The sequence below is a fragment of the Callorhinus ursinus genome, unplaced genomic scaffold, assembly GCF_003265705.2.
Source record: "Callorhinus ursinus isolate GAN/ISIS: 27379988/994484 unplaced genomic scaffold, GSC_fseal_2.0 scaffold2, whole genome shotgun sequence".
Classification (NCBI taxonomy): domain Eukaryota; kingdom Metazoa; phylum Chordata; class Mammalia; order Carnivora; family Otariidae; genus Callorhinus; species Callorhinus ursinus.
The window spans coordinates 3,503,773-3,529,967 of NW_027397064.1; the positions used below are offsets into that span (position 1 = coordinate 3,503,773).

Below are 26,195 nucleotides of genomic sequence, written 5' to 3' on the forward strand. Positions count from 1 at the left end.
GGCCCTAGGACTCAGACACGCACACACACACGCGCGCATGACTAAACGGGTATTTGCCTGCACAAAAACTTCACTCCCTGGATGACTCTGATGGGATCACTGGTTCCCCGCTGCGTTACCCACTTTTGCATTGCTAAGTTACTCATTAAAAAACACACATAATATTGAAATCAATCCCTCACTTAAACTGCATCTTTAAAATTACTGAAATCGTGTTTGTCAACTCTCTTTGCTCTAAGAAAATCCATGAGAACGTATCACCCGGCTCAAACACAACAGCTGTTCTCCTCAGAGACCCAGCTACAATCCATCTGATGAAAAGTACATTCCGGCAAAAGTCCGGATCATCCCGCGCCAGTTTCCGACAGAGAGAACTCTCCTGAAAACAGAAGGCCTTCTCCACCGTAAACGGCCAGCAACGGGAAGATCCCGCGGCGGGTCAGAGTGGCGCTAAGGGACATTTACATGTTAAGGAAATCAAGGAACAGCCCTGTGAGGGCAGGAGAGCTCTAGCAAACCGTGTGCACTGGCCGATCTCATGGCCACCAGCAGCAGCGAGCCGGAGCCTGAAGTCACTGCCACGTGCGGCTGGGGGCAGCCGGTCTCTCCAGCAGGTGTAGGAGGAAAGGAGGATGAGTTACAAATGGAGAGCCCCACAGCTCACTGGACGTGCACTCCCCCCCCAGGGTGGTGCTGGAGACGCCCGTCATCAGCTCACTGGCCCCTAATCTGACCCTCTGTCTCTGCAAGTTGTCGCGGGTGGGGCTGAGCTACGATCAGCTTCATCAGCCGTCTGCATGCATGGGATGAGATTCCATGGCTCCGCCGCTCTCTGCAAACCTGGGCTATGTTTTGGTACATCCCAACTCCAGAACAGTCTGAATGGAAAGGTTCCCAGTGAAGTAAGCACACGTAATCAGTTGATGTTATTAACACATTCGACAACAACCAAGATCACTTTCCAGCTACAGGCTCCCTGGCAGAATTCCAGGTCCAGAAAGAACTCCAGTAGGGGCAGTGAGAGATCGAGGCTTTCCTCAATCAGGTCCTTTCTGAAACAACCTGATTCTCCTGCTGCTATGAGACTCACCCAGGCCAGGGGACAGGAAGGGGCAGTCAGTTCCCCGGGCCTCCCTATGAGGCAAGGATGTGGCCACCTGCCTGGTTCCAGAAAGGCACAAGCAGACAGCCCCTGGGAAACGAAGATTCAGGGGGGCTGTGGGGTTTCCAGGCACACGGCGGCACCCGCCCACAGTTCATTCTGCAGCCAGAGGCCCTGATGCATGTCCACTCAGGAGCACCTGGGGGCCCCACCCTTGACCTGAGTCACACATGAGAGGACAGGTGGGCGGCCTGGGTCCCTGGAAGTCGAGAGAAAAGATCATGGAGTCTTTTCCCTGATCCAGGACACCTTGGGCACGAGCCCCACTGTGGGGGATGGATTGCAGATGAGGAAAGGGATGTCCGTTGGTGTCCTCATGCATGCTTCTACCCTACGGGGTATTTTTAAAGCTGTATGCAATGCCATGAAATTTCAGTAGGGCAAAATGTGTTAAACAATCAAAGAAGGGGTTCATTAGAGACCACAGTTTAAGTCACCCCACTGAGTATAATTTTTACCTGAAATATGAACATTAGAGAAAAATGCCTTCATGCTCATCAAAATATAAGAGTCCCTTGCAAAGAAACCACAACCCCAAATGTGATGGAACAGACCAAAAATAGGACATGAGAAAACAGCAAAAGCCCCAGTAATGACAAAACAGCACTACATGGGGAAAGGACCGGCGTCCGTGACTCAGGGGCTCTCGCACTGACCGCACTGGCCACTGAACCAAACTCGGGAGAAGCTGGCGCACTGGCAGCAAAACCAGGGGCCCAGACCGTATCACCAGCGACCCCTGAATGGAATCGGGGCATGTAAGGAGAGTGTGGGCAGATTCCCTCGAAGAGGTGATCATGTGAAGTCAGGTTAGCCCACCCCTCAGCATCTGGTGTCATCAACAATACCTAACCCCAACAAAGATGCAGAAAGCCCAGGAAAAAAGCTCCAGCTCTGGCTCCCTTAGTGGAATCAAAACGACTAATGGCTAAAATCCACACTCAGACACCAAGGAACAAACGCGACACCAGCACAGCCCAGGCACAGATCCCAGGGAAGAAGTCAGAAAGACCCAGAAGCTTCTCTCCCTCCGCCCCTCTCCAGATCGTGCCTTTCCCGGCATCTGTATTCATTCTCCGTTGGATAGCTGTGGACTTCTCTTCGATTCCCAGCTAGGAGCCTCCGAGTCTGATCTCCCTACATCCTCAGCTCCACATGGATAATGAAAAAGCGGGCCTTTCCCTGAGGTGACCACCACGAGGTTCTGATGACAGGGTTGCAAAACTCTGCAGAATGACGGCAGAGGCCCCCCCCCCCCAGGGAGCCCCAGAACGCCAGCCTTCCGTACTCTTCTGAATGGTTACACAGTCTCCAGGACAAGAGTTAAATACTAGAACAGGTGTTACAGGGAACATGAGAAGCTACTCAGGACTACTGCTAAGGACAAATCTAAGGGACAAAACAGGGTGAAATGTGTAACTTAAATAAAAGGATAAAATGAAACCGAATCGATGGCACACGGAACAAGGAGGAAGGGAACACTACAGTGCGGAGCTGAGCCTGTCCTCTCTCTTCAAACAAGACAAGCGCTGCCATGAAGAAAATGTATAGTTACCTGCATCCATATCTGCAAAGAATGGAACAGCCAGTAAGAAAAAGAAGGAACCAGAAATTCAGTGTCTCAGAATTGGATTTTAAAAGGTTATATGGAGAGAAAATATCATTCAGAAAGCCACCTGTGAACTCTACATTGATTAAAGACACAGGGATTGTGTGGCTTCCTGCCGTTACCGTAATTTCACTTAAAGCAAAAAATAAAATATGAATATGTTAACTGAAGCAAAAGCCTAATGGCAAAAGAAATCTCTTACTCTCATGCAAAATGATTCTTACATGTTTATAATACAATATACGGGGAAACATACTCAAACATACGGTGGCGGTCATTTGAGAGGCTCCGATCCATGACCAGGTAACAGTACATACAAGTTATGGATAAACTCAATATCCAGATACGAGAAATGTCCGGGTAATATTTAAAGGGGGTGACACTGGATTGACATTTGAAACGCCAGGACTATTACATAAGAAATAAATTCAACAGCATTTCAAGGCTCTACTCTACTGTTCTAAATGCCAAAGTAAATATGATCAGTTAGCTAAAAATACTGTGGAAGAAATGACATACCTAAGGATTTTTACTGCTTGGTATTTTACTCTTTCTTGAAATGTGATGCATCATCATCATGATTTAGAATATGCTACAGAAAAATTTAATAAACTAAACGCTCTCGAGCTTGAGACAGCCTGCCAGACAGCATACCTTCGGGAGACTCCTCCTGGACGTACGTGCCGGTCAGATACCGGTGCACCAGGGCCGACTTGCCGCTGGCCAAATTACCCACGATCCCCTGAAACACATAATCGGACGACCGTTCATTATCATTACATCACTCTACTCGTCAATCTGCAAACAGAGAGAGGTTAACATGTATGGTAAGGTGAAGCATGATCATACCCAAGCATCGGCTGGAAGGCCCAAACCTGGCTCGTTAAATTCTCCTCCCGAAGTCAAAGGGGTTCCCAAGCTCTCACTTTCCACCTCCCGTTCTTACTGGTCTCACGGGCTCCGAGAGCGTCAACGCTGTCTCAGCACACACTGACAGTGGCCTTCTTCCTGAGACCTCTTGCAGCTTGCCCATCAAGGACCCCCCCCTCCATATTTTTACCTTTCCCTTCCCCACCAGAACTCTCCTCTCTGCATTTAAGCATGCCCAAATCAATTCTTTAAGAAAAACAAAACAAGAGCCCTGCCTCAGGATGCAGGTCCCCTCCTACGGTAACCTGCCTCCCCTTCCCACCTGAGCCAGGCTCTCAGCCACGCTCGCCCTCCCGGTCCCGCGCTCCACCCTTACAATCTCAAGTGTTGGTCCAAGAGCTACAAGGATGCCGCCCCTGAGGTCAGCAAGGACTACATTTCTCAAAGCGTAGCCTTTCTCTTGCTCCTGACCCAGCCCATCACCAGAAGTTGTAGACAAGCCGCGCTTTCTTCGAACTTTCTGCCATGGGCTTCGTCCTCGAACTTCCTCTCAGCCCACATGGGCTCCTTCCAGATCTCCCAGTTTCTTCTAGATCCTCGACTCCCATGCCCCCAGTGTGCCTGGCCACATCCCTCCAACCCCCAGTAAGCTACTGGTCCCAAATCTCATTCTCCAAGCCCCCACCAGGAGAACTATGTAAGTTCTCTGCACAAACCCCACACCACCCATGCTGGTACTCAAACCCCAGCACCCCCAGACCTCGCCGCTCTCCCCAGTTTGCTCATCCATCTCTACGGCCACACCCCACCCAGCCTCTCAAACCAGAAACGTGGAAGCCGTCTCAGATGTTCACCCTTCCTAGTCATGGAGCCCCTGGACTCAGGAGCACCTTCCCTGTGGCCTGCTGTCCACTGGATCACGGGGGCAGATGTTAGCTGGTCTCTCTGCCTACAGGCTCCCTCTTCACCCCTAGAGTACCAGAGAGATTCCTGGAAACTGTCTCATCCTGAAAGGCCTTGCTGTCTGTTTCCAGACACCTGGCTCTTTCCTCATCAATCACTTCCTGAAATACTATTCCTGCTCCCTGGTCAGCAAGCAGTTCAGATGTCACCTCCTCTGAGAAGCCTTCTTGATGCACAGCCTCAACTGGGCACCTCTTCTCAAAGCCCCCTCCATGCCCTCCTCATGACGTTGTCCCATGACCTTTATTTTACCAGCATCGCTATACTGGTCTGGTTGGTGATGCTGACAATTCCCGAAGGGAAGGGTCTGGGTCACCTTGTCTCTGGGTTCCAGCGTCACCCCAGCCTGGGCAGCCTCCCACCAGTACTGGCCCCATAAACGAGCCAACGAGTGAACGATCCAGCACGAGTACAAAGAGGCGCACAAAGCCAGGTGACGTGGGCAGATCCTCGATAAAGATGTTTCCCCTCCCGATGTGACTCATGTCTTCTTTTTACCCGGGGCCTCCATAATCTGAGAATTTCTACCTATTAATTATTCTTTTGCTCAAGGGCACCTGCTGTTTGTCAGCTTCATGCTGAGAAAATCCAAACCAGTATGCCACAGAATTAAATTTTTAATTAAGATTAGAGTCTCTCTTTCCTGAGGAGGAAAATGCTCAGAATCAAACACTGCTCGGTCTGTGCTTTCTGGTGTGTGGGAGTCATTCCTTCCTTACACACCAGTGCTCTGCAAAGAATGAGCTGACCCTTCAGGAGGAGAAAATCAGTCAGTCTTGGGGGCGGCGGCGGAAAGCATGTGCTACAGTTTGAATGGCCATTTCACAGACCTTCATATAGTCCCGTCCCATGGGCCTTATGCTAATCTGCAACACTGGCAGGAACTAACAGCCCGCTCTAAGGAGGAACAAAATAAGGGATGGAAAAGCTCTTGAGGCTATAAAGCTCCACTGGAATCCATGAGAGTTACTGGGTGTAAAAAGGAGAGCACGGATCCAGCCCGGTCACCGTCTACAGGCTTCGTGGAGAGACGCACGGGAGTGGGTCCGGAAAATCGCGCACAGGCCCGCCTACGTCTGGTGGCCACAGGCAGTCACCGTCACCGTACCGCGGGCCCTGCGTCCTCTGGGTGGGCCGCGAACCCTCAGGGCCCCTGCTCACGTCCTCCCGTCACACGGGGGAAAGGAGTGCCCTCTCCTTTTAGACGGATTTCTCTGTCGTCCAAACCTCACCACTTACCTGCGCAAGGTGCCGTCTGCTGAAGAGGAAGTCAAGGCTGTCAGGAAAAATCCCAGTTGCGAATTCAGTGAAAACCCCCAGATGGGTTGCGACCAGAGACTCCCGCTACGGGCAGGATATAGAGGGGGGCTTCCTCTGTCTGCCCAGATACCAGCCCTGCGCGCCTGCTGCCTGTGAGCAGCGTCCCGATCCAAGAGCCACTGGTCACGGATTGTGTCGCCACAACTTCGGAAAACCTAAGGCATGGTACCACCGCTCTTGAAAGAAAGCAAACGCTGAAATTCCTCCTCTGACAAATTCCAGAAGATTTGTTGCAAAATATCACATAGAGAGTCCACTTGAGGCTTGCGATTATGTCATGTACTTGCTGCATCGGTACCACAGAGCCAGGGGTTCCGAAGGCGCTGACCTAAGGGGCCACCTGTCTCGGGGGTGGTGTGTCAAACAATGAGAGCACAGAGGCTGCTCTGAACAAAGGAGCACTTTCTGCAGAGACTGAGAAGTTCTCGGTGCAGAAGGGGGACCCACTGGGGCGGCCAGGGAGGACGAGCCACCTGCCCTCGCACACCGGGGGGGGGGGGGTGTGGGAGGAGTGGGGGCTCCTTGACCAGAGCCAAGCAGAGCCGGCCATCCTGCAGGGGTCCGTCCATCCTCACGCAGGTCAGGGGCAGGATATACAGAACTTCCTCCGGCGACTGCAGAAGCACGTTTGTTCGTCCATGGGATGGGGCCAACCCTTCAGCACGTGTGCACAAACCTCAAGACGGTTATGTTTTGGGAACACAAATCCACACTGCCTTTTAATGGAATCACCTCCCTCGCACACCTCTGAGCATTCACTCCAGGAAATTACACACTTTTGAAATACCAGCAGAAAACCAGTGTTTAGTAGTGAGAATCCGAATTATTGGCTGGTATGAACGTGTGGGCTCCAGCAGAACCCCCGACAAACTACCAAAATCGGGTCTAAATCAGAGGGTTGGATACTCAACGATCACAGTCAGACTGTAATACCGTCAAAAGGGGACCCCTGGCCTCCTGGGGCTCGCAAATTCAGTTCACTAAACTTAAATGAAAATTTAAATTTCGCTCCTCGGTCGCACTGACCACCCTCCAAGCGCTTGGCGGCGGCCACGTGGGGCCAGCCAGCAGCTAGCGGCCTGGGCAGCAAGACACAGGAGGGTCCCCGGGCAGGAAGCTCAGCGGGCAGTGCTGACGCAGGAGCGCCAAGCCCAGGTCCAAATCCCGGCTCTGCCGCCTGCTGACCGCCGCTCGCGGGGGAGTCCCCAGGACGCTGAGGGCGCGTCCTCCTCTTGAAACGGGGCAACAACAGGACGTGGCTCACAGGCGGCGGGCAGGCGGAAGTGAGGTGCCTGTGTGACACACTCGCAATCTGCCCTGCACAGAGGCCGCGGCCCACGGCCTCATCACAACAGCGCTCCCGCTGCCGGGCTCCGACGGCAGACAGAAAGGCACTTTGGCAGTTTCACGAGCTTGAGGCTGAGTCTGCAACTAGAAAATCTTCCTGAAAAGCTCCTAGTAACAGTGTCACCAACTCTGTAGCATTCATTCGACAGGCGTTTCCTGAAGGCGCCCACCAGGCGGGATCAATCCTGAGCCAGGCACGGCGGTCACAAAACCCGAGAAACAGGTAGCTGTCTCGAGGCCAGTCGTGCAGACCCCGGCTTCGGGAAGGGCCGCGGGGCGGACACACCCCGCTCTCCCACGAGGAGAGGAGCCTGCGGCAATGCTGCAGAGAAAGGTCACAGCGAGGAGAAACGGGAAGGACGGGCCCTGACGAGGACAGCCGGCGATGGCCGGCGGGACGGGCGTGTCTGACGGGACAGGAGGGCCTGAGGACCACACCTGCAGATCCCAGCGTCCCTTCCCACGTCATCCTTTGTTTCTAAGGTTTAAAACATGTTTTTCCTGGGAACCAAAGTCACATACATTCTCTTCAAAGTCTGGATGTTCTTTGTAGCTCCATCTCCTCACCTCAGAGGCGAGAGACCTGAAGGGTCCTGCCCCTGCCCTGGGTCACCCACAAAGCCCCACTCAGGTTGGGGCCAGGGGGTGTCCAAGGGCCTTGGGGGGGGCGGGGGGGCTACTGGCAGACAGACTGGAGTGGCTAACAGCAACACGGACCTCGAGAGAAAGGGCACAAGCAGGGGAAAGGCCATATATGCACAGGTATACACGCGGGGCCGGGGGAGAACGGAGCAGGCCCGTGTCCAAGCCACGTGGCACTGGGGGCACGAAACAAGGACAGCCTGTCTGCCTGCGTACTACAGTCAGGGCTCACCACTGGAGCAGTTCCAAATACACACGCCACACACAAGCATATACACACGTATAGACACGCATATGTACACACATACCACACGTGTACAAACACATATACACATGCACACACGCCACACACAAGTACGCGCACGCAGACACGTATGTACACACACATGCACATGTATAAACACGCACATGCACGTCACACACACGCACATATGCACGCATGCACATACGCACACGCACACACACCACACACAAGTATACACAATGTACACATGCATATGCACACACGCCACAAAGTATACACAGATGTACACACACGTCACACACATGTATATGCACACACACGCCAAACACATACATATAAATACACACGCCAAACACACACAGATGCACGTATATACACAAAGATACACACACCATAAATATACACATATATATGTAAATATACACGTACCACAAATATACACCCATTTATGCATATAAATGTACACATGCATACATGTACATATACATATGCACACACCACAAATACACATAAAAATGTATACATACACATGCCAAATATACACATTTTCGCATATAAATACATACAAGTACACATAGACACAGAACATGCAAAGATGCACACATATACATATAAGTGCACACATCACGCAAATATACACACATATATACGTATGCATGTAAATACACACACCCTTCTCCCAAATGCCACTTACATCATGACAAAGAACATGATTATTTAAAAGTCATACTGGTCCCTTCCTTCCACCCTAAGGTAGGGAACATGCAGTGGAGAGGTGCTCAAGGGTGTGGTTGCAATAGACCCAAGTCATTTTTTATATAAGGCAATTTGAAGCTTTAAATAATCTCACTGGAAGAATATTTAAACTTTTTAATTAAAACAAAATCTTCTTTTATGTTATTACTTTGTACCATGGTAAGTGACCAGTCACATTTTTTAAATGATGAATTCCAAAGCTTGACAGCTCATCACAGAAACCTTCCATGACATCCTGGCAGAGGATAAAGCAAGCCACATGTGTGCGTGTGTGTGTGACTCCGTCTCTCTCTCACACACACGCACGGACACGAGAGGGACGATGGCGGATGGACCCTGCCCAGCACGCACAGGGCCACTCTGGTGGGCTGGCTGATGTGGTTGCCCCTGGCACACTCAGGGCTCCGGTTTCAGACTGTCAGCTACACCTGGTCCTTCCCAGGGACACACCCAGAAGTATGCCCCAAGTCGGGGCCCCACGGACAGCCAGGCCCTGTCGGGTGCAGGCCTGGGCGCGCTCGCAGGCCGCCTCCTGCCCCTTACAGAGGCCCGCTTCCTGCCGGTGAGGAACCACAACCACGGAGGCCAGAAGAACCACTCACCACTTTGAGCTCCGGGACAGATCGACTTAACGTCCATTCCTGGCTATTCACGAAGGCATCTGTAAAACAGGACGTAAAGCAAGGTTAGATGCCACAATTCACTTCAATGCAGTCAAAATGCCCCCAGCGGGCCACTTCCCAAACGAGAGAAACACCCAGGACGATGAAGACCCGCCGCACGAAGACTCATGCCCCTCCCGCCCCATTCCTATCCCAAGTCCGCGCCTGTCTCCTGAACTAGGATGTACGCTCCAACAACCCCACGGGGCCTCCGGAACTTAGCTCTTCTCCGCCTCAAACGTCCCCATCTGAACCCCACAGGCCCACACTGTCCAGGGGGTGAGTTAAGACCCTTGTAATCCCACACACTGGAAGGCGGGAAGATCAAGGAGGCCCCCGGCTTCCCGGGAACTGACCCCTGCAGCCATCAATCAACTTCTGGTCTTTCAGTTTGTCACAAAGAGAGTCTCGTCTGAAATCCCACCCACAAAGTCATGGAGAGAATGACTGAATTTTGAAAATCCAAATGTTCACAATACAACAGCCATTTATGGTTTAGGAAATTTTGTGGAGTTCTGATGCTCACAAACATATGCTACACTGAGGATGCAGTCAGGACTCTAAGACCTGTCAAAAAGGCTGGGGAGGGGGCGGGGAGGGGGTGCCCAGCCGCTGTGAGGCCCTCCGCAGAGCCCAGTCCCCCCGGCTGGTCGTCTCTGCCCCTCACCTCGTGTGTGCGGCTCAGGTGGGCCCACCCAACACAGATGACCCAATGGCCTGATTCCCCACACCTCCCACTCGCCCCTTCTTATCAGGGAGACCCTACAACACCAGCCACACTGCGCACTTAAGAACAGACGGAGCTGAGCTCACAAAAAGGTGGCAGCCTGTTTCCACCACAACCAGCCAAGGGCAAACCCCTTTCATTCCAAATGGGATTCCCTTTCTATTTTCCACAAATTGAGAAATTTCATCACTCCACGTTACATCCAAGAAGTAAAGTGAATCACAAAATACCTAAAAGTCAAGGAACACCCATCATTTTCAAATACATACGTGATATTCTAATACCATGGGTGCAGGAATGGAAGCAAAGGGCGTAACCGTGCAGTTCCACCGGGGCTATCGCACAGAAGGACAAGAAACGTGTCCGAAGGAAGCAAGGCGAACACGATCCACGGAGACACAAAAATGAGGTAGGCAGCCAGAGAACAAACCAGACTCTGGGGCCCTGCAGAGGTGCGCGGGAGGTGGGACAGGCCATCACAGAGGACTCCGGAGCTTAGCAAAGGACGGGTCAGGGGCTGGGAGAAGACAGGAGGCCGTTAGCGGCTGGGGTAGACACACGGCTGATGCAGATACGTCCAGTCACCTCGAAGCCTTAGCTAGAAAAGGGACTGGTGTTGAACCTCAGAGACGCTGGGCTCTGGGGGACCGAGTGGCTGGCCAACAGGCAGAGTGGGTGAGCAGAGGTGCGTCAGCAGGAACTCAGGAAGAAAGACGTTCGTGAAAGCAAAGACCAAGAGCAGCTTCTACCCCCCACTGAAGCAAGCATGCTGGGGGCTATCAGGGTGCACCCACTCTTCGGTGAGCCAAGCAGCCCCTAGTGTGCCACAGATAAGACATCTCCTGCGAACAGATAAACAAGGACACTATCAGCACAGAGCCTGACCCCCGGTAGGCACGGGGCAAATAGTAACGAACATCCTTCTAAGCAAACAGCACTGGCAGTTAAGTTGCAAAAAACTACCTTCTGTCACCAACGGCTCTCTTGAAAAAAACGGGAATGTGGCCTTATAGAATCTGCAGGGTGACCCCAGTGATCCAGGGAAGCCAGTGACCATGACGCTCCCACCATGAATTGGACACTCCAGAATGTCTCAGGAAGTCACCCTGTGGCTGTGTGCGTAACCAGCCCGACGTGGGTTTGCTAGATTTAGACAGATCCACGTGACGGAATACTAAGCAGCTGAAAGATCACCTGAAGCCTCAACGCACGGGAACACAACCGTCCCCAAGCTCTGGTCAGTGGGGCATGTGTGTAAGGGGGCCCTGCAGGGACAAAATACACACATGGGCCTGCCCAGGCTGAGCGGGTTTCCAGTCGAGTTCCTGACTTAAGGCTTGGGAACCAGGTGGCTTGGGGACAGGGGCAATGAGGCGGCTCTCCTTCCCTTGTTACCTCCTGGTGCCTTCTGGACTTTATTCCATCTGGGATGTACAGAATCACATAATATAGACTTTAATATGAACCATAACAATAAAACAGAGTAAAGTAAGAATTAAAATGAGCTCAATTCATGAATGCACTGCTGATTCTTAAACACCCACCACCGACAATTATGTTTATCACAACTAATATTAAATATTCTTTAGAAATTAAGCAGGGCCTGTTAAACAGAGACACAGGGTTACACAAACACGGGAACACACGTGTGGCACCTCTTTCCTTGCAAATACATCCTCACTCCAATGGCATGTTTGTGTTCGTGGCAACGAGATTAAATGAATAAATACATGAAATAAATGCTTCACTGATCAAAAAAAAAATCATCTTCCATAAAAAGAAACATTTATTTTAAAAACTTGCATCACTGGTCAGAACACAATGCTGCCTAAGACAAGGATCAATGAAAAATAACCACAGATTTGCAGAGACGGACATCCCAGCATGTGCCTGGATCCTTCTCCTCTGTTGAGAACTTTCTGAGGGCTGGAGGCTGCTGCCTCCACCTGGGGGAGCAGGTCCATCTCAGGATGAGCAGCCCAAGGCCAGGCCGGCTGCCCTATTTCCTTGTATGTTCCCAGGGCAGCTCCACTGGAAGGATGAACGTGCTTCAGGGATATACACCTGGAAACGTGTGTGTCTGTGCACGTGTGTGCACATGTGGATATGTGTTCTCAAACCAGCTAGCATCAAAAGTCACAGAAGACTTTTGAGACACAGAAGTGTCTCATTTTCAGAAGAGACCATTCTGTGCCCCAGTCAATCCCCCCGCCTTAGATAGAATATTATTAAGAAAATGCTCAGGTCATGAACCTGGGGTCCTGGGATCAAGCCCCTGTATCAGGCTCCCTGCTCAGTGGGGAGTCTGCTTCTTCTTCTCCATTTGCCCCTACCCCTGCTTGTGCTCTCTCTTTCAAAATAAACAAAAAATTCTCTTAAAAATTTAAAAAAAAAAAAATGCCTTCTCACAGTGCCTGGGGGCTCAGTTGGTTAAGCGTCTAACTCTTGGTTTTCAGCTCAGGTCATGATCTCAGGGTTCTGGGATCGAGCCCCGCATCGGGCTCCCAGCTCAGCGTGGAATCTGCTTGAGATTTTCTCTCTCCCTCTCTCTTTGCCCCTCTGTCCCACCCCCAAATAAATAAATCTTTAAAAAAAAGAAAACGCATTCTCATGCACTGGCTTAAATGCTACGGAATTTGGTTTTAAACTCAAACAGTGGTCACCACCGACTGACTGCTCTTAGCCCGTCAGCAACACCGAGGCTCCCTCGGCTGTGGTCACTGTGGGGCAGCAAGGCCCTGGCCGCGTGGTGCCGTGGGCAATCCCAACACAGCTGAGAAAAAGAAGACATGTAATCACTTCTTACCATTAACAAGGCACCAGTTCAAATTACATTACTTAAATTTAAATCATGATAATTAGGAAGAAAATCTCCAAGAACTCCAAGATGAGGGACCATGAATAAGGAACTTTCATCAGGAGTGAAAAACCCAAACTATCAGCTTCTCTGGGACAGAACTCCCAAACAGTTAGAAGATGCAGCCCTCTTGGGGATGTAATTAAAGCAGATTCACAGGGTGGGGCCCTAGGGAGGCAGGGCGTAGTCACATAAAAAGGCAAAAAACTAAAGTTACTGAACACCGGGGGAAACAATGTACCAATTAAACAGAAATTCTCAGCCCTCATTACTCTGAATCCATAACCACAATATGTGAAGTTGAAGGAAAACACAGCAAATCCCCGCAAAGTGCTATGGGCCCACAGTTTTATTGCTCAAGAAAGTACTAAATAACGAAATGTGGATGCCAGCAGGGTTCCTTCTGAACTTAATCCTGCATCGGGAAATAGAAAGTCCAACAACCCAAAGGATGTGAAAATGCTCTGTTAGCACAGGTGTACGCACAGCGACCCCGATGCCTTGTGGAGAGTTCCCACAACCATACTCCGCAGGTGCAGTCCCCGAGGCGTGGGGAATTAGCACCCACAAGAAAAACTCAAAATATCTGGGTGGTCAATTTAGGGGTGTCTTTAGCAGGTTTTTTGGGTTTTGGCTTACCTGTTTTTTTTTTTTTCTTCAAGATTTTATTTATTTACTTGTCAGAGAGAGAGCGAGTGAGCACAAGCAGAGGGAGAAGCAGGCTCCCCGCTGAGCAGGGAGCCTGACCTGGGGCTTGATCCCAGGACCCTGGGATCATGACCTGAGCTGAAGGCAGATGCTTCACCGACTGAGCCACCCAGGCGCCCCTAACCTGTATTTTTTAAAATCAACCGTCATCAGTTTTAATAGTCTGTTTAGACAGGCAATGAAATAAAAAGTAAGTGGGTCTGTGTCCGGACTGTTTTCCCAAGTTGGGGGAGGTGGCTTGAGACATGGGCATGTGGATACTACCGTATTTTACTCCCATTTGGTCTCCCGCACTCCTGAGTAAAGGGGTCACTGAACGGTCAGCACGTCCACACACGTCGCACGTCCGTGGACAGTGGCTTCAAGGCCAGAACACAGAGACTGCCAGTCCCGGCGCTGCCCGGGTGCCTGCGATCTGGCTGGCGCCCTCATGGGGGCTAGGGAGGCCCGCTGCCCGTGGTGCTGTGGTCAGCTCAACTCAGCACCCCCCGAACTCCTACTCGTCCTTCTGAGGGGGGAGTGGGCCTCTGGACTTCCCAGCTCTGAACCTGCTCTGCTGTTGGTGCGGGGGAATGTCGGGATTACACAAACACCAAGGAGGAAGCCCCCCGCCTCCCCCCTCCTTTAAGGGAAGCGTGCAGAGGCCAGAGGTGCCCCTGGACCTGTGTCAAACTGGCTTCCTCCTGCTGAGGCGCAGGGCCCGCCTGTCAGGTCTGCTGATCTGCAGGCTGAGTCCAAGTCCAGCTCAGACAACGTGGAAATGTAAACAAGAGCCTCCATCCACATGGCAGAGAAAGGAGCCTCCCGTTCTGAGCTGTCCCGCTCTCCTGGCCCCGATAAAAGCCTGCCTTGATGTCTCTGATTGCACCCCTGTATTACAGCACAACGGCGCACGTCCCACTCGGCTCTGACACAGCCAGACAGGACGGACCCTCTTCAGAGGACGGACGCAGACCAGAACCCTCAGAACCCTTGGCGGGTCTCAGGAAAGCATCTTCAGCACTTGCCCAGCCCTCCCTCCCCACCAGCATCCCAAATCTTTTAAAGGAGACACAGCTACAGAAAACTCAATTTCAGAAAAAGCTCCGCTCCCCGGAGTACAGGCTGCTTTTCTAAGAAAAGCACTAGAGGAAAGCAAAGGGGCAGGGAGGCTGTCTTTCCAGAACCTTCCCTTCCAGGGCCACCTCCAGTCACACATTGAGGCAAGACTCTGGACCCCAAGGAATGCAAATACCCACTGATGCTGACAGGTAGGAAAACGGACCTAAGAGCATTGAAGTCAGGAAGCACAGGAAGAAACAAGAAAAAAACAAAAAACAAAAACAAAGCTATCCATTTGTTCAATTTTATTTTTACTCCAAGAAGAACGGTACTGTTTCCCTTGCCCGGATTGTCTTGAAATTCATCCTGACTCCTAATTCCCTTCATTCTCCGCTTGCTACTAACACTAATTGAGGAACTTTGCTCTAGGTTTGCCCTCAAAAATATTCATACGCGAACCACAAATGTAACCAGGAAATTTAAGGCCCTCATTATATGACATACAAAATATATGCTCCAGCCTGAAAGGTCAGAAATGTTCCTCTTTGAACCACGACCCCCCTCCCCCCCAAAAGCGCCAAAGAGCAGAAGCAGAGGCATGATGGAGCCCAGACGGGTAGGTGGGGGCACACCGATCACCTACCTCCTAGTGGCAGGATCGCATGTGAAGACAGGCCCAGCAAACACACAGAAGCACAGGAATTCCGTATTGGACGTCAGAAAACCCATTTCTGCCTTTCTACTGTTGTATTCTGTACCATTCCAGCCCCAACTCTTCCACACTCTTGACTTGATGTATCAAAGGCAGAAATTCAAGTCTTGAAACTGACAGAATTTTGCAAACTAGCTGAAAATTACACCTTGTCCTTCAGCGTTTTCCTCCGACCCCTCCGAGTTAATATAAATGGAGGGTGTGAGTGAAGATGGCCACAGAGCACGTTAACGTTTTGGTCCCAGCGACAACCAGGAACGCTGGGGTAAGATCAACCAGTGAGTGGACCTCTTCCTTGTGTCCCGTTTCTGCTGCGCCTACACCAAGCAGTTACACTTCGACATCAAAAAAGCATCAAGCTGGAGAGTGACTTCCTTTATGCTAAAAATGAGCACTCTGTAAGAATAAACATGGGACTCTACTAGCAGAACAGTGAATCTCAATTAAAATAATTAAGGATAATCTTATTAGCATATCTGGTGGGGGAGGTTTAAGTCAAAAAGCTTTGTGTTTTATTTTGTTCTGGTCCTTGTGCCCGCCATCCCTCCCACGGACATGGATACCCTCCGGCCCCGAACACCAGTGGGAAAGACTTCTCAGGAGCACAGAAATTATGAGTACAAGCACATGTCTTCTTTACACAATGCAATTAAATTTCTTTGCCATCCAGGCAAACAATGCAATTTTTCTTTCTTTTTTTTTTTTTTAAAGATTTTATTTATTTATTTTGAGAGAGAGAGAATGAGAGACAGAGAGCATGAGAGGGAAGAGGGTCAGAGGGAGAAGCAGACTCCCTGCTGAGAGGGAGCCCGATGTGGGACTCGATCCCGGGACTCCAGGATCATGACCTGAGCCGAAGGCAGTCGCTTAACCAACTGAGCCACCCAGGCGCCCCAAACAATGCAATTTTTCCATCACAACTAATTTGGTTTGGAGACAAATGATTTCAGTAATTTAAAAAAAAAAAAGAAAGAAAGAAAGAAAATTGCCCAGAGTACATGTGACTTTAGCACTATTTAACGAGTAGTAACAACCCTGTACATACGTACTGAATGAAGCACACAGAGAAAATAAAAGAGAGGGTTGCACTCATGTTTTGTGATTGAACACATGACACTGAAGGCGATCTCCAGAGCACGCACCAAGTCCTGGGCTCAGTAGACACCACAGTAGTCGGTGGCTAGGTTCTCACTGCTCCAGGCCTTAGGGTGCAGAGGTCACATCCGCAGTGGCAGATTTTAAATCCCTCCCATCTTTACTTTCTGAGTTCCTCAAAGCCTACTCCCCACCCCACTTTGCCTCAGACCCCTCAGCCCAGACTCATCCTAACAAGAACTTCAGGATCAAGAAATACAGGCTGGCGAGGATGTGGAGAAAGGGAAACCCTTGTGCACCGCTTGTAGGAATTCAAACTGATGCAGCCACTCTGGAAAACACTATGAAGGTTCCTCGAAAAACTAAAAATAAAGATACCATATGATCCAGTAATTCCACTACCGGATTATTTCCCCAAAGAAAACGAAAACACTAATTCAAAAGGACACATGCATCCCCGTATTTACTGCAGCATTATTTACAAGAGCCAAGCCAGGGACGCAACCGAAGTGTCCGCAGACAGGTGAATGGATAAAGAAGATGTGGTGTACACACAAGGGAGTATTAATAACCACAGAAAAGAATGAGACACCGCCACTTGCAACAACATGGGTGGCCCTGGAAAGTATTATGCTAAATCAAGTAAGTCAGAAAGACAAATACCATATCATTTCACTTACATGTGGACTCTAAAAAAACAAAAACAGAAACAAGAATCATAAATAGAGAGAAGAGAATGGTGGACAGCAGAGGGGACAGCAGAGGGGGCGGGGTGGGACAGGCGAAGGGGGCGAAGCCATACAGACTTCCAGGAATAAAGTTCACACTTCACGGGGATGAAAAGGGATGAAAAGTACAGCTAGGGAACAGAGTTAACGGTACTGTAACAATGCTGTCTGGGGAGAGAGCGGGGCCACACTGATCCTGGAAGCGCCACGCAAGGTGCACACCTGTCCAGGCGTTACCTGAAGGTAACGTAACATTGCGTGGCACCAATACACTTCCATTTAGAAAGCACTTCAGAATCTGCACTTCCAAGAGACTCCCCACAGGAGCTCTTTACCCAGTTACTCTAGTTCTCCGGCTTCTCAGAATTTGCTCAGCAGATATTGTCAGCAGAATTCCAACTCTCCGGGATGGGGGCCCCGCTTCCCCCACCTGGCCTGCCGTCCTGATGTGCAGGGCCCCGTGGCATAGGGAACTCTGTGCCAGAGCCTCGGAGCCAGGAGTCCTGGTTGGCAGTGGCCTCGACCTTGGGTGACTTTGGGTCTGACCCTCAGTGTCCTCACCGGTAAAATGGAAGTAGTTCCCTCCTATGGGGTCCACGAGGCCCTGAGGCCCTGATGGAGCCTGTGCCTGACTATACGCACAGCGAAAGCCCCCCGGCAGCCTCTGGGGGTGTGACAAAGGACAAGGCTTCAGGTACCCCATTTCTGGGGTGGACACACACTACCTGCGACAGTGAGCCACAGGGGAGCCTGAAGTGGCATGAGCCAGCTACAAAAGCACCGGTCAGGCAATCACACCACAGCTCACACCGCAAAGCAACCCCTAAGTCTCATGTGAGTAAAACCAGCTAAACGGTACCATTGGTTGGTTTCAATCCCAGCCCAATTTATATTATGTTGAACCAGGTGTAACCACTGTTTTGTAGGTCAAAGGTGGTTGAAAAATGGCAATTTCCTATGGTTCAACCTACAGCACATGAGAACGCAAAGGCAAAAATCATAGTCACACGGCATGATTACTGATACAGATCAGGAACGCTGCAGAATCTAAAATCCTGAAAATACCTCCAGTCAAAAGAACAGAGCGAGAAGAGCTCTTCCAAGGGACTTGAACCTCAACAAAGCCCCACCTCCCGGATCCCCACCGCCCCAGCCCATGAGAATCTGGCTACCCAAGGACCCAGGAGACCAGACCAGCTTCCACTGAGGCTCCAATTCCTCTCTGGCCCTGAGCCCTTCCTTGGGGCTCAGAGCCTGCAACTAGAGGCTCACCAGCGGCCTCATCAGGCGGCGGCACCTCACCCCCTCATCTCTCACTACATTAAACTCACCACCCTTCGGCTGGTGGGCTCAACCTCCACAGAGCTATGGACTCTGATCTCTTCCTCCAAATTACCAACCAGAAGCACAGCATGCAGCCACAATTAGAACAACTTTATGGTCTCTCCTCCCCTCTGCGATCCCATTTGGCTCCAGTGACCACAAATATAGGTTCCAAGCAAAACTCGTGAAATTATACACAAGGGAAAAAAAAAAAAGGAATCTGAAATTGCAGGTGAAAATTTTAAAACAATGCATTATCTCAGGGACTGAGATGCTTATTTAAAAAACCTTAGATTTCACAAGGATTTTATTTAAAAAAAAAACTATTCTTTTTAGCAAGAGAAAAGTGAAGGAGCATTTATTTTTACTTTAAAGCATGCATCATCCCAAAACATAAACTGAAACAACGGGAAAAAGCAAGCACATCCACACGGAACAGGAGCACTGGTGAGGACCCTGGCTCCCACTGTGGCCTCATTTCTGTGCCGAGAAGGGAAATGCACATCCTTAATGAAATAAAGAAACCCATTTCAACGCAGCAGGAAAGAGCCACACTGAAAACTGGTTAATACGTTGATGACTTGCAAAAGGAGGACTTAAGAGAAGCTCACTGGCATCATCTGCCATAGTATGATTTCATTTCTCATTTGGAAATCTTTGGATCTCTATAATAAATGGAATAGAGCATAAATCATTGGGATACCAGATTCATGTCAGGGTTCCCTGGAAGTTCAGGTTGCTTTTCAGTGGCCTCAAAGATCCACACACAAAACACTTCCACCCCATCCCCCACAGTCCCCATTCATAAGCCCCTCCCAATGAGGGGTGACAAGCAGGGCCACCAAGATGCCCCAATCCCACCACCAGACTCACGCCAGCAATGCAACCCCCAGCATCTCCCCCTGATGAGCCCCAGAACCCTTCGCGGAGCTCTTCACGGTGAGTCGGACCCTTTCTTCTCTCCCCTAAGGAGCCCCCAAGGCAGAATGCTGCCTGCCCAGATGAACTCTGGGGAATTTGCAAGGTTTTAACTCCAGAGAATGATGACTCCCTTCCCTACGCTGTCCTCAACAGTGTTCCTGAGTGCTTGAAAGCGTACCTTGTTCCCAAACCCTGAGAACACCAGCGCCCTGGCCAAAGTGTAAACACTAGCTCAGAAGACTGGTGTCCAAGGGTAAGAAAAGGAGAGGGTGTGAGGATCTGGGGATGAGAAAGGAGAGGAAGAAGTCTCCTTTCCTTCTTCAAATAGGAGAGATGCCCACCTAGAGCCTCAAGGAAAGGAGGAGAACCAGCTGGGAACAGCTCTCCTGTGCAGGTCTGGGCCTTTGAAGACGTGTGTTTCGTGTGTTTCCTTCAGAAGGACACGCATTTCCCTGCTGATGCCACTTCCGAGTTTATTTATGAACCAGAACAGATATCTCTATGGGGCAGCTTTGGGCCCTGAGGTCTTGTTAACCTGAGACACAGAACACGAGATTGCCGCATACACAGAACAGGTCTGTCCCCAAGCCTTGTCTCAACACTAGCGTCCCCAGAGGAATTGCGTGGGCACGGGCTCCCAAAATACTTGCGGCTGCTCTCTTGCCTCTTCTGGAAAAACATCACACCCTGTCTTTGTTTACTTCACCAGGGTCTTACGTCCACTTTTAACTCCCAAACCCCGACAGGGCGTGGGGGCAAGTTTAGACACCACCGCTGGGAGCAAGATGCTTGCAGAACAAGCAGTCCTCACAAGGCCTTGTCCACTGCCTGGTCTGTGGAGAAAGAAGGGCATTCCGTCCAGGTGGTCAAAGCACCATCCAGAAAGCAGCAACTGCTTCCAGAGTTGGGTTTTGAATTATGCTAACCCTTATGGCAACAGAATGCAATCTGGACGTGGTTGTTCACCTTTCAGAGCATATTTCACAGCTGTAAAGAGTAAATTCTGGCCATGAAATGCTCCAGGGGTTTTAGAGAGAGGGAAAGACTCAACCAAGGGTTTGGAGATCCCATTTAACCAGTGAGAATTCAAAGGGGTCACAAATCTTTCAGGGAAAAAAAAAAAAATACATCCAACTTCAAGTATCTATCAGGGTGGCAAGCCAAAATGTTATGGAAAGCCAAACCCAATCTCCCCAGCTAAACCAGCTGCTGCCACCCAAAACCTTATCTTCTATTTCAGGCTTTCTACACCTAGACAACCCCAAACCAAAGACACTGCCCACGTCTACAGGCGGTCTCCCTCGCCCGAGGTCCCCAACCAGCTGGACTCAGCCTGTCCCCATCCCGGGCAGTAAAACTATGGGGCAAGGAGAGCTGCAGGCCGAGTGTGGGGCTCTCTGGAACACGCTGCCTAACCAGACGTCTTTCCTTCTTTTGTTCCCGCACAAGCCGGTGGTCAGAGCCTGTCGGATGCCCACAGGGGTCCAGGCTGCCAACACCCACCGCACGGCTCCCAGACCAGCCGCAGGGAAAGGTCTCCCTCCAACTCCTCTCTACGGCCAGGGCCCTGCCGCCCCAGGGTCTCAGCACAGAGGAGGCTCCGAACCGGACTTCAGGAGGACTGGTGCCTGGGTGGGCCTCGGAGAACAGCTTCTGTCATGTGGAAAGGTTAACAACTTTAGGTGTGTGGCTGGTGTAACTGAGAGTTCAGGAAAAGTAATGACGCCCCACTGCACAGGGTTGCAGCATGAAGCGTCCCTGACACAGTGACCCTAGAGACCCCAGGCCACCGCAAACATGCCCACCGGCGCGGCCAAGGGCACAAGGTCTCCTGCAGGGGCTCCTGGCACTTCTAAGCAGCAGCAGAACCTTGTCTCTCAGACCAGTCAGGATCGCAGATTTTACAAGACTTAAAACTGTGAACAGACCTTTTAAGGATTCTTTAAAACATTTTAACACCTAAAATAAACTGCATGGTCCTTGAAAAGGAAGATGTTGAAATAAGGACATTTAATGAAAAGGTAGTAGGAGTCAGAAATTAGAAGAGAAACCAGAATCGGTAGGTTAAATTCACAGCCGTTTTCTGAGATAGTTTACAGCCGTTTGCCTTACGGAGGTTTGCGTGGACCCAAGTATTAAAAGGGAATCTCCACTGTGCGGCTTAGATGCTGGAGGTCAGCAACAATCGTGTTGGTGGAAGTTATGACAGAGCTGAAATAAGCAAAGCTTCTCCTGGTTAAATCAAATGCTGAAGAAAACAGGAGGACAGGCCCCAAGATTCACAATTCGTATGCAGAATCTGTCAGGCCTGGGCTGGAGATAAGCCAGCCACGCAGTTTGAATTCTATAAAGAATTGTACACAGTCAGTAACATTTTTAAATTCATGGTGCAAATGATATTTATGATAAGGGATGGCTTGATGATGGGGGACAATGAATCCAGAAGATGACAGAGGACAAGCCATCAGACCTCACCAGCCAGGGGACTGGCGGCACCATGGTGGGGGGGCCGGGGTTCCCCGCGCCCCAGAGCAGGGACTGTCACCATCGTCTGCAGAGAAACGTCACTCCCTCTGGGGATGCGAGGAGACCCCAACCAAGTGTTTGGGGATCCCATTTAACCAGTGGGAATTCAAAGGGGTCACAAAACTTTCAGGAATAAAAAAATATATCCAACTTCAAGTATCTATCACTTCTGCAGGAGCTCCGTAGGGACGGCCTCCCAGACACACGGACAGCTGAGCTGGGAGGGTGGGGGACGTTCTGCACCCAACAGCAGGGCAATTTCAGCAAGTCATTTCGGTTCCTTGGCTTCAGTCCCATCGTCGGGGGCCCTTCTGGCTGTCACATCCTGGAGTCTTCTCTTCCAGGAACAGCTTTCCACGCAGACGCACCGCTGTGAGCTCTTGGGGCCAGTCCCCAGCTCCTCTCACCAACATGGGCCCACGCAGACCCCCAGGGAGGCTTCAGAGACCCCGATCTTTCATGTGGCCTTATCATGGCCTTCAGCTAAAATAACCCTTGACTTAATGTCAATAAAACCAAGTCAAAATGAACTGAAAAAAAAGGGGGGGAGGTTATCGGGTGCCTGGGTGGCTCAGATGGTTAAGCGTCTGCCTTCGGCTCAGGTCATGATCCCAGGGTCCTGGGATCGAGTCCCGCATCGGGCTCCCTGCTCCTTGGGAGCCTGCTTCTCCCTCTGCCTCTCTCTCTCTCTCTCTCTCTCTCTCTCATGAATAAATAAATAAAATCTTTTAAAAAAAAGGGGAGGGTTATCTCCTTGTAGGGTGGAGACAGGGCTCATCTCGAGGGTTAGCTTGAATGATTCCTCCCCCCACACAGGATCCATCTGCAGCCCACGTACACGGAATGGGCAGTGAGGTCACAGTGCCATGGCCCATTCTGTGGCTGTGTTACAGGATGCAGGTACTGCCCTGGCCAGTGGCATCAGGGTCCCGGCAGCGGGTGGGCTGGCCGAAACACGGGTCCATCTCTCCTCTCTGCAGGCTCGGTCCCAGCCTCTCACCCAGGACTACACTGGCAGCCGCAGAGCATGAAAGCCAGAGGGTCATCTCCCTTGTCATGCTTAATGCCCACTGGGCACTCCACGACCCCGTGGGACTCCTGAGTCCCCCTCTGCCACTGACATTCGGGGTCAGTATGGGCTGTGGGCCAGAACTATAAACTGGAAAACAAAATCAATGTGCCAACTCCCTACCCACCGTCAGGGGAGTGCCCACCACCGCACTGCCAGTCCTTGGCCCCCGGGCACACTCCTTCTCGACCCTCCCGTTCTCAGCAGAAAGCGACGAGGGCACGAGGTCCACATGGAGCGGCTGGCGATGGTCATGGGCAGCGGCGGCATCTCGGCCTGACGATGCCACGTGGTGTCTACGAGTCCACTCAGGAAGCCCCCTGGGAAGGACAGTGGCTATCCTGCTCATCTGCTTTGTTCCCTGGGCTTGGTGCTCACACGGTCCTATGCCACGTGCTCGACTCACGGCCCATCTCTTAGCTCTGTCCCCCAGCACGGTGCCCCCAGTGCACCTGACCCGGTGCCCTGCTCAGCTCACCGGTCACTGCTCTGATGGCACGGAGGCCCCCAGTTAACTACTACGCCCTGGACCAAACCCGGCTGTGCATGGAAAAGTTCCACGACAGATTAAGTATAACACACTGAGCATAAAAACTGGGTTGCGGAACATGTCCACCTGAGCCCATGGAAGTACACCAGGTCCTTCACGAGCTCAGCGGCACATACAAACAACTGCAAACAAGGCTGTCCGGATGGGGTCTTTCTCTCTCTCAATGAGTTGGCACACTTATTTTAATTCTCTGCCGAGGGCACGTATTATTTCTGTAATAAGAAAAGGCAGTAATATTTTCTCTGGAGTAGCTCCTTTGTATGCGTCTAAGAACTACAGTGTCAGACGCCTCATCCTCGTGATGATCGAGGCGGCAAACCGTGGAGGCTTTAAAGGTCAGCCTCGGTGCCCAGGCATCACAAAACAGAATTAAGAAGGAAACACAAGAAGGTCCCTGTCGTTTCTGTGATTCTTAGTCCTCAGACTATGAATGGCAGAGATTCTTACCTGGTTATGAAGTTACAAGGTCCGTTTAATAGTAAAATAATAGACATGTGCTCTTTTAATATATCTATTCCCCAACGCCCAGGGCGCTGCTTCGCCCTCCCCCACCCACCATCAACGCCCTCTGTCCACCTGGCACAGCTCACTGCTACCTCGGCAAACACTGCATCAGGAGGCTCTGCTGGGCATCCGTTAACACCATCAGGTGAAACCAGGTTGAACTGGGAAGAAGGAACCTGAGTCCCCACACTTCCTGGTGCCAACTCACTCCGAGTAAGGTACCCTAAGTTGGATGTGTGTCTGCTATCTAATCAAACCAGGAACCAAGCAGGTGCAAAGAAACGGGCTTCCTAAATCTTTGTATTCCTTATTCTTTACACTAACCCTAAAGCTAAATGAACAGTTACCTATACTCCAGTATCAGACAGCGATCTGATCTTTTACCTTTCATAGTTCATGATAGGTTTTTGCAAAATTAGTAGACATCCAAACTCTCACGTTTTCCAAATGGAAAAGCCATTCATTACCACCTGCTAGGGAGCAACTCATAGGACCTGCTCTTACTGTAGAGGAACTAAGAATATTTCTGGTAAACAGATGATTTTCTACGTGTGAGTAGAAAAGCTAATTAAGGGGCGCCTGGGTGGCTCAGTCGGTTAAGCATCTGCCTTCAGCTCAGGGTCCTGGGGTTGAGCCCCAGGTCAGGCTCCCTGCTCAGTGGGGACTCTGCCTCTCCCTCTGCCCCTACCCCCCCGTTCATGTTCCCTCTCTTGCTCACTCTCAAATAAATAAAAGTCTTTAAAAAAAAAAAGCTAACTAAAATTGATCATCAGCTCAGTAGGACAGCAGGTACTACTGCTAACGAGCTTTCAAGGAGTTTTCAGCAATATCTTCACATGACCACATGGGCGCAGCCCTGTCCGTCCCTCCGGCCCTCAGCGCCTGGCTGTGGAATGCTGGTGGCTGACCACTCCAAACTGAGACCCCTCCAGTGACTGCCCAGGGACATGACCCCTGAAAGGCACACAGATTGGTCATGGGTATAAAGGCCCAGCGCCCTTACCTAACACAGGACAACTCTGAGAACAGTCCCAGTTTGAGAGTCCCACTCTGCCCACCTCCTCAAGGTGCCTGAACCCCTTTGGTGGCTGCATCCGCCACCCTCCTCCCAAGAGCAGGCCTCAGGAAATGTCCTGCATGCCGCTCTCCTTCCAGACTGGCCTCCGGAGGAGCTGGCCTCCCACAACGGCTACATCCAGGGGAAATGCTGCAGAACATACACAGAGCTCCCACCAGGAAGGTTCTCAGACCACAAAGGGAGGATCTGAGTCTGACACAGGTAACGGCACCTCCCCGGTTCACAGCACCCTGCCAGCTTCCTGAGAGCTGCCCGAGGCACATACTACCCACTTACTGACTCATTCGTTCACCCGAGATTCCCGAAGCCAGGCCCCATGACAAGAATTAGTGAGATACCCAAGACCAGCTCCAACCTGATGCCACCCTCGGGGAGCATCAGTCTAGAGCAGATGACCAACAAGCCCACAGAGAGATCTGTAAGGACAGACCGTGAGGATGCTAGGCAGGAATACAAGAGACCTTGGTAAAGGCTACGCGGGAGAGGTTGGCTGGGGGAGGGCTAGTCGGAAAGGCTTCTCCGAGGTGCTGGGCATCTGCAGGCTGGCACAGGGAGGGCGGCGAGGAGGGGCGTGGAGGGGAACAGGAGGAAGCATGGCTGGACATTACGTTGTTGGAGTAGAGTTTAGATTTGGTCAAGGTGGCAGTGGAAGTCAGCTGGTGGCTCTAAGGCGGGAAGATGACATAAGCCACACATTCCGGTTGATGTGCGAGACCTGGCTGTAGAGGGCAGGCTGCAAGGCCCCCTGCTCCTGAGGACCCAGGTGGTGGAAGTATGGAAG

General features: G+C 51.1%; 1 protein-coding gene across 8 annotated transcripts in view; it reads right to left on the bottom strand.

The window, feature by feature from the left end:
* AGAP1 (ArfGAP with GTPase domain, ankyrin repeat and PH domain 1) overlaps positions 1-26,195 on the bottom strand; it is a 513,811-nt gene that overhangs the window by 325,742 nt on the left and 161,874 nt on the right. For all 8 annotated transcript variants that reach the window (XM_025889132.2, XM_025889128.2, XM_073876820.1 and 5 more), the window contains exons 2-3: positions 9,516-9,574; positions 3,426-3,513 (exon numbers count right to left, since the gene is read on the bottom strand). In XM_025889132.2, coding sequence (XP_025744917.1) covers positions 3,426-3,513; positions 9,516-9,574 — 147 coding nt within the window. The remainder of the gene's footprint in view (positions 1-3,425; positions 3,514-9,515; positions 9,575-26,195) is intronic.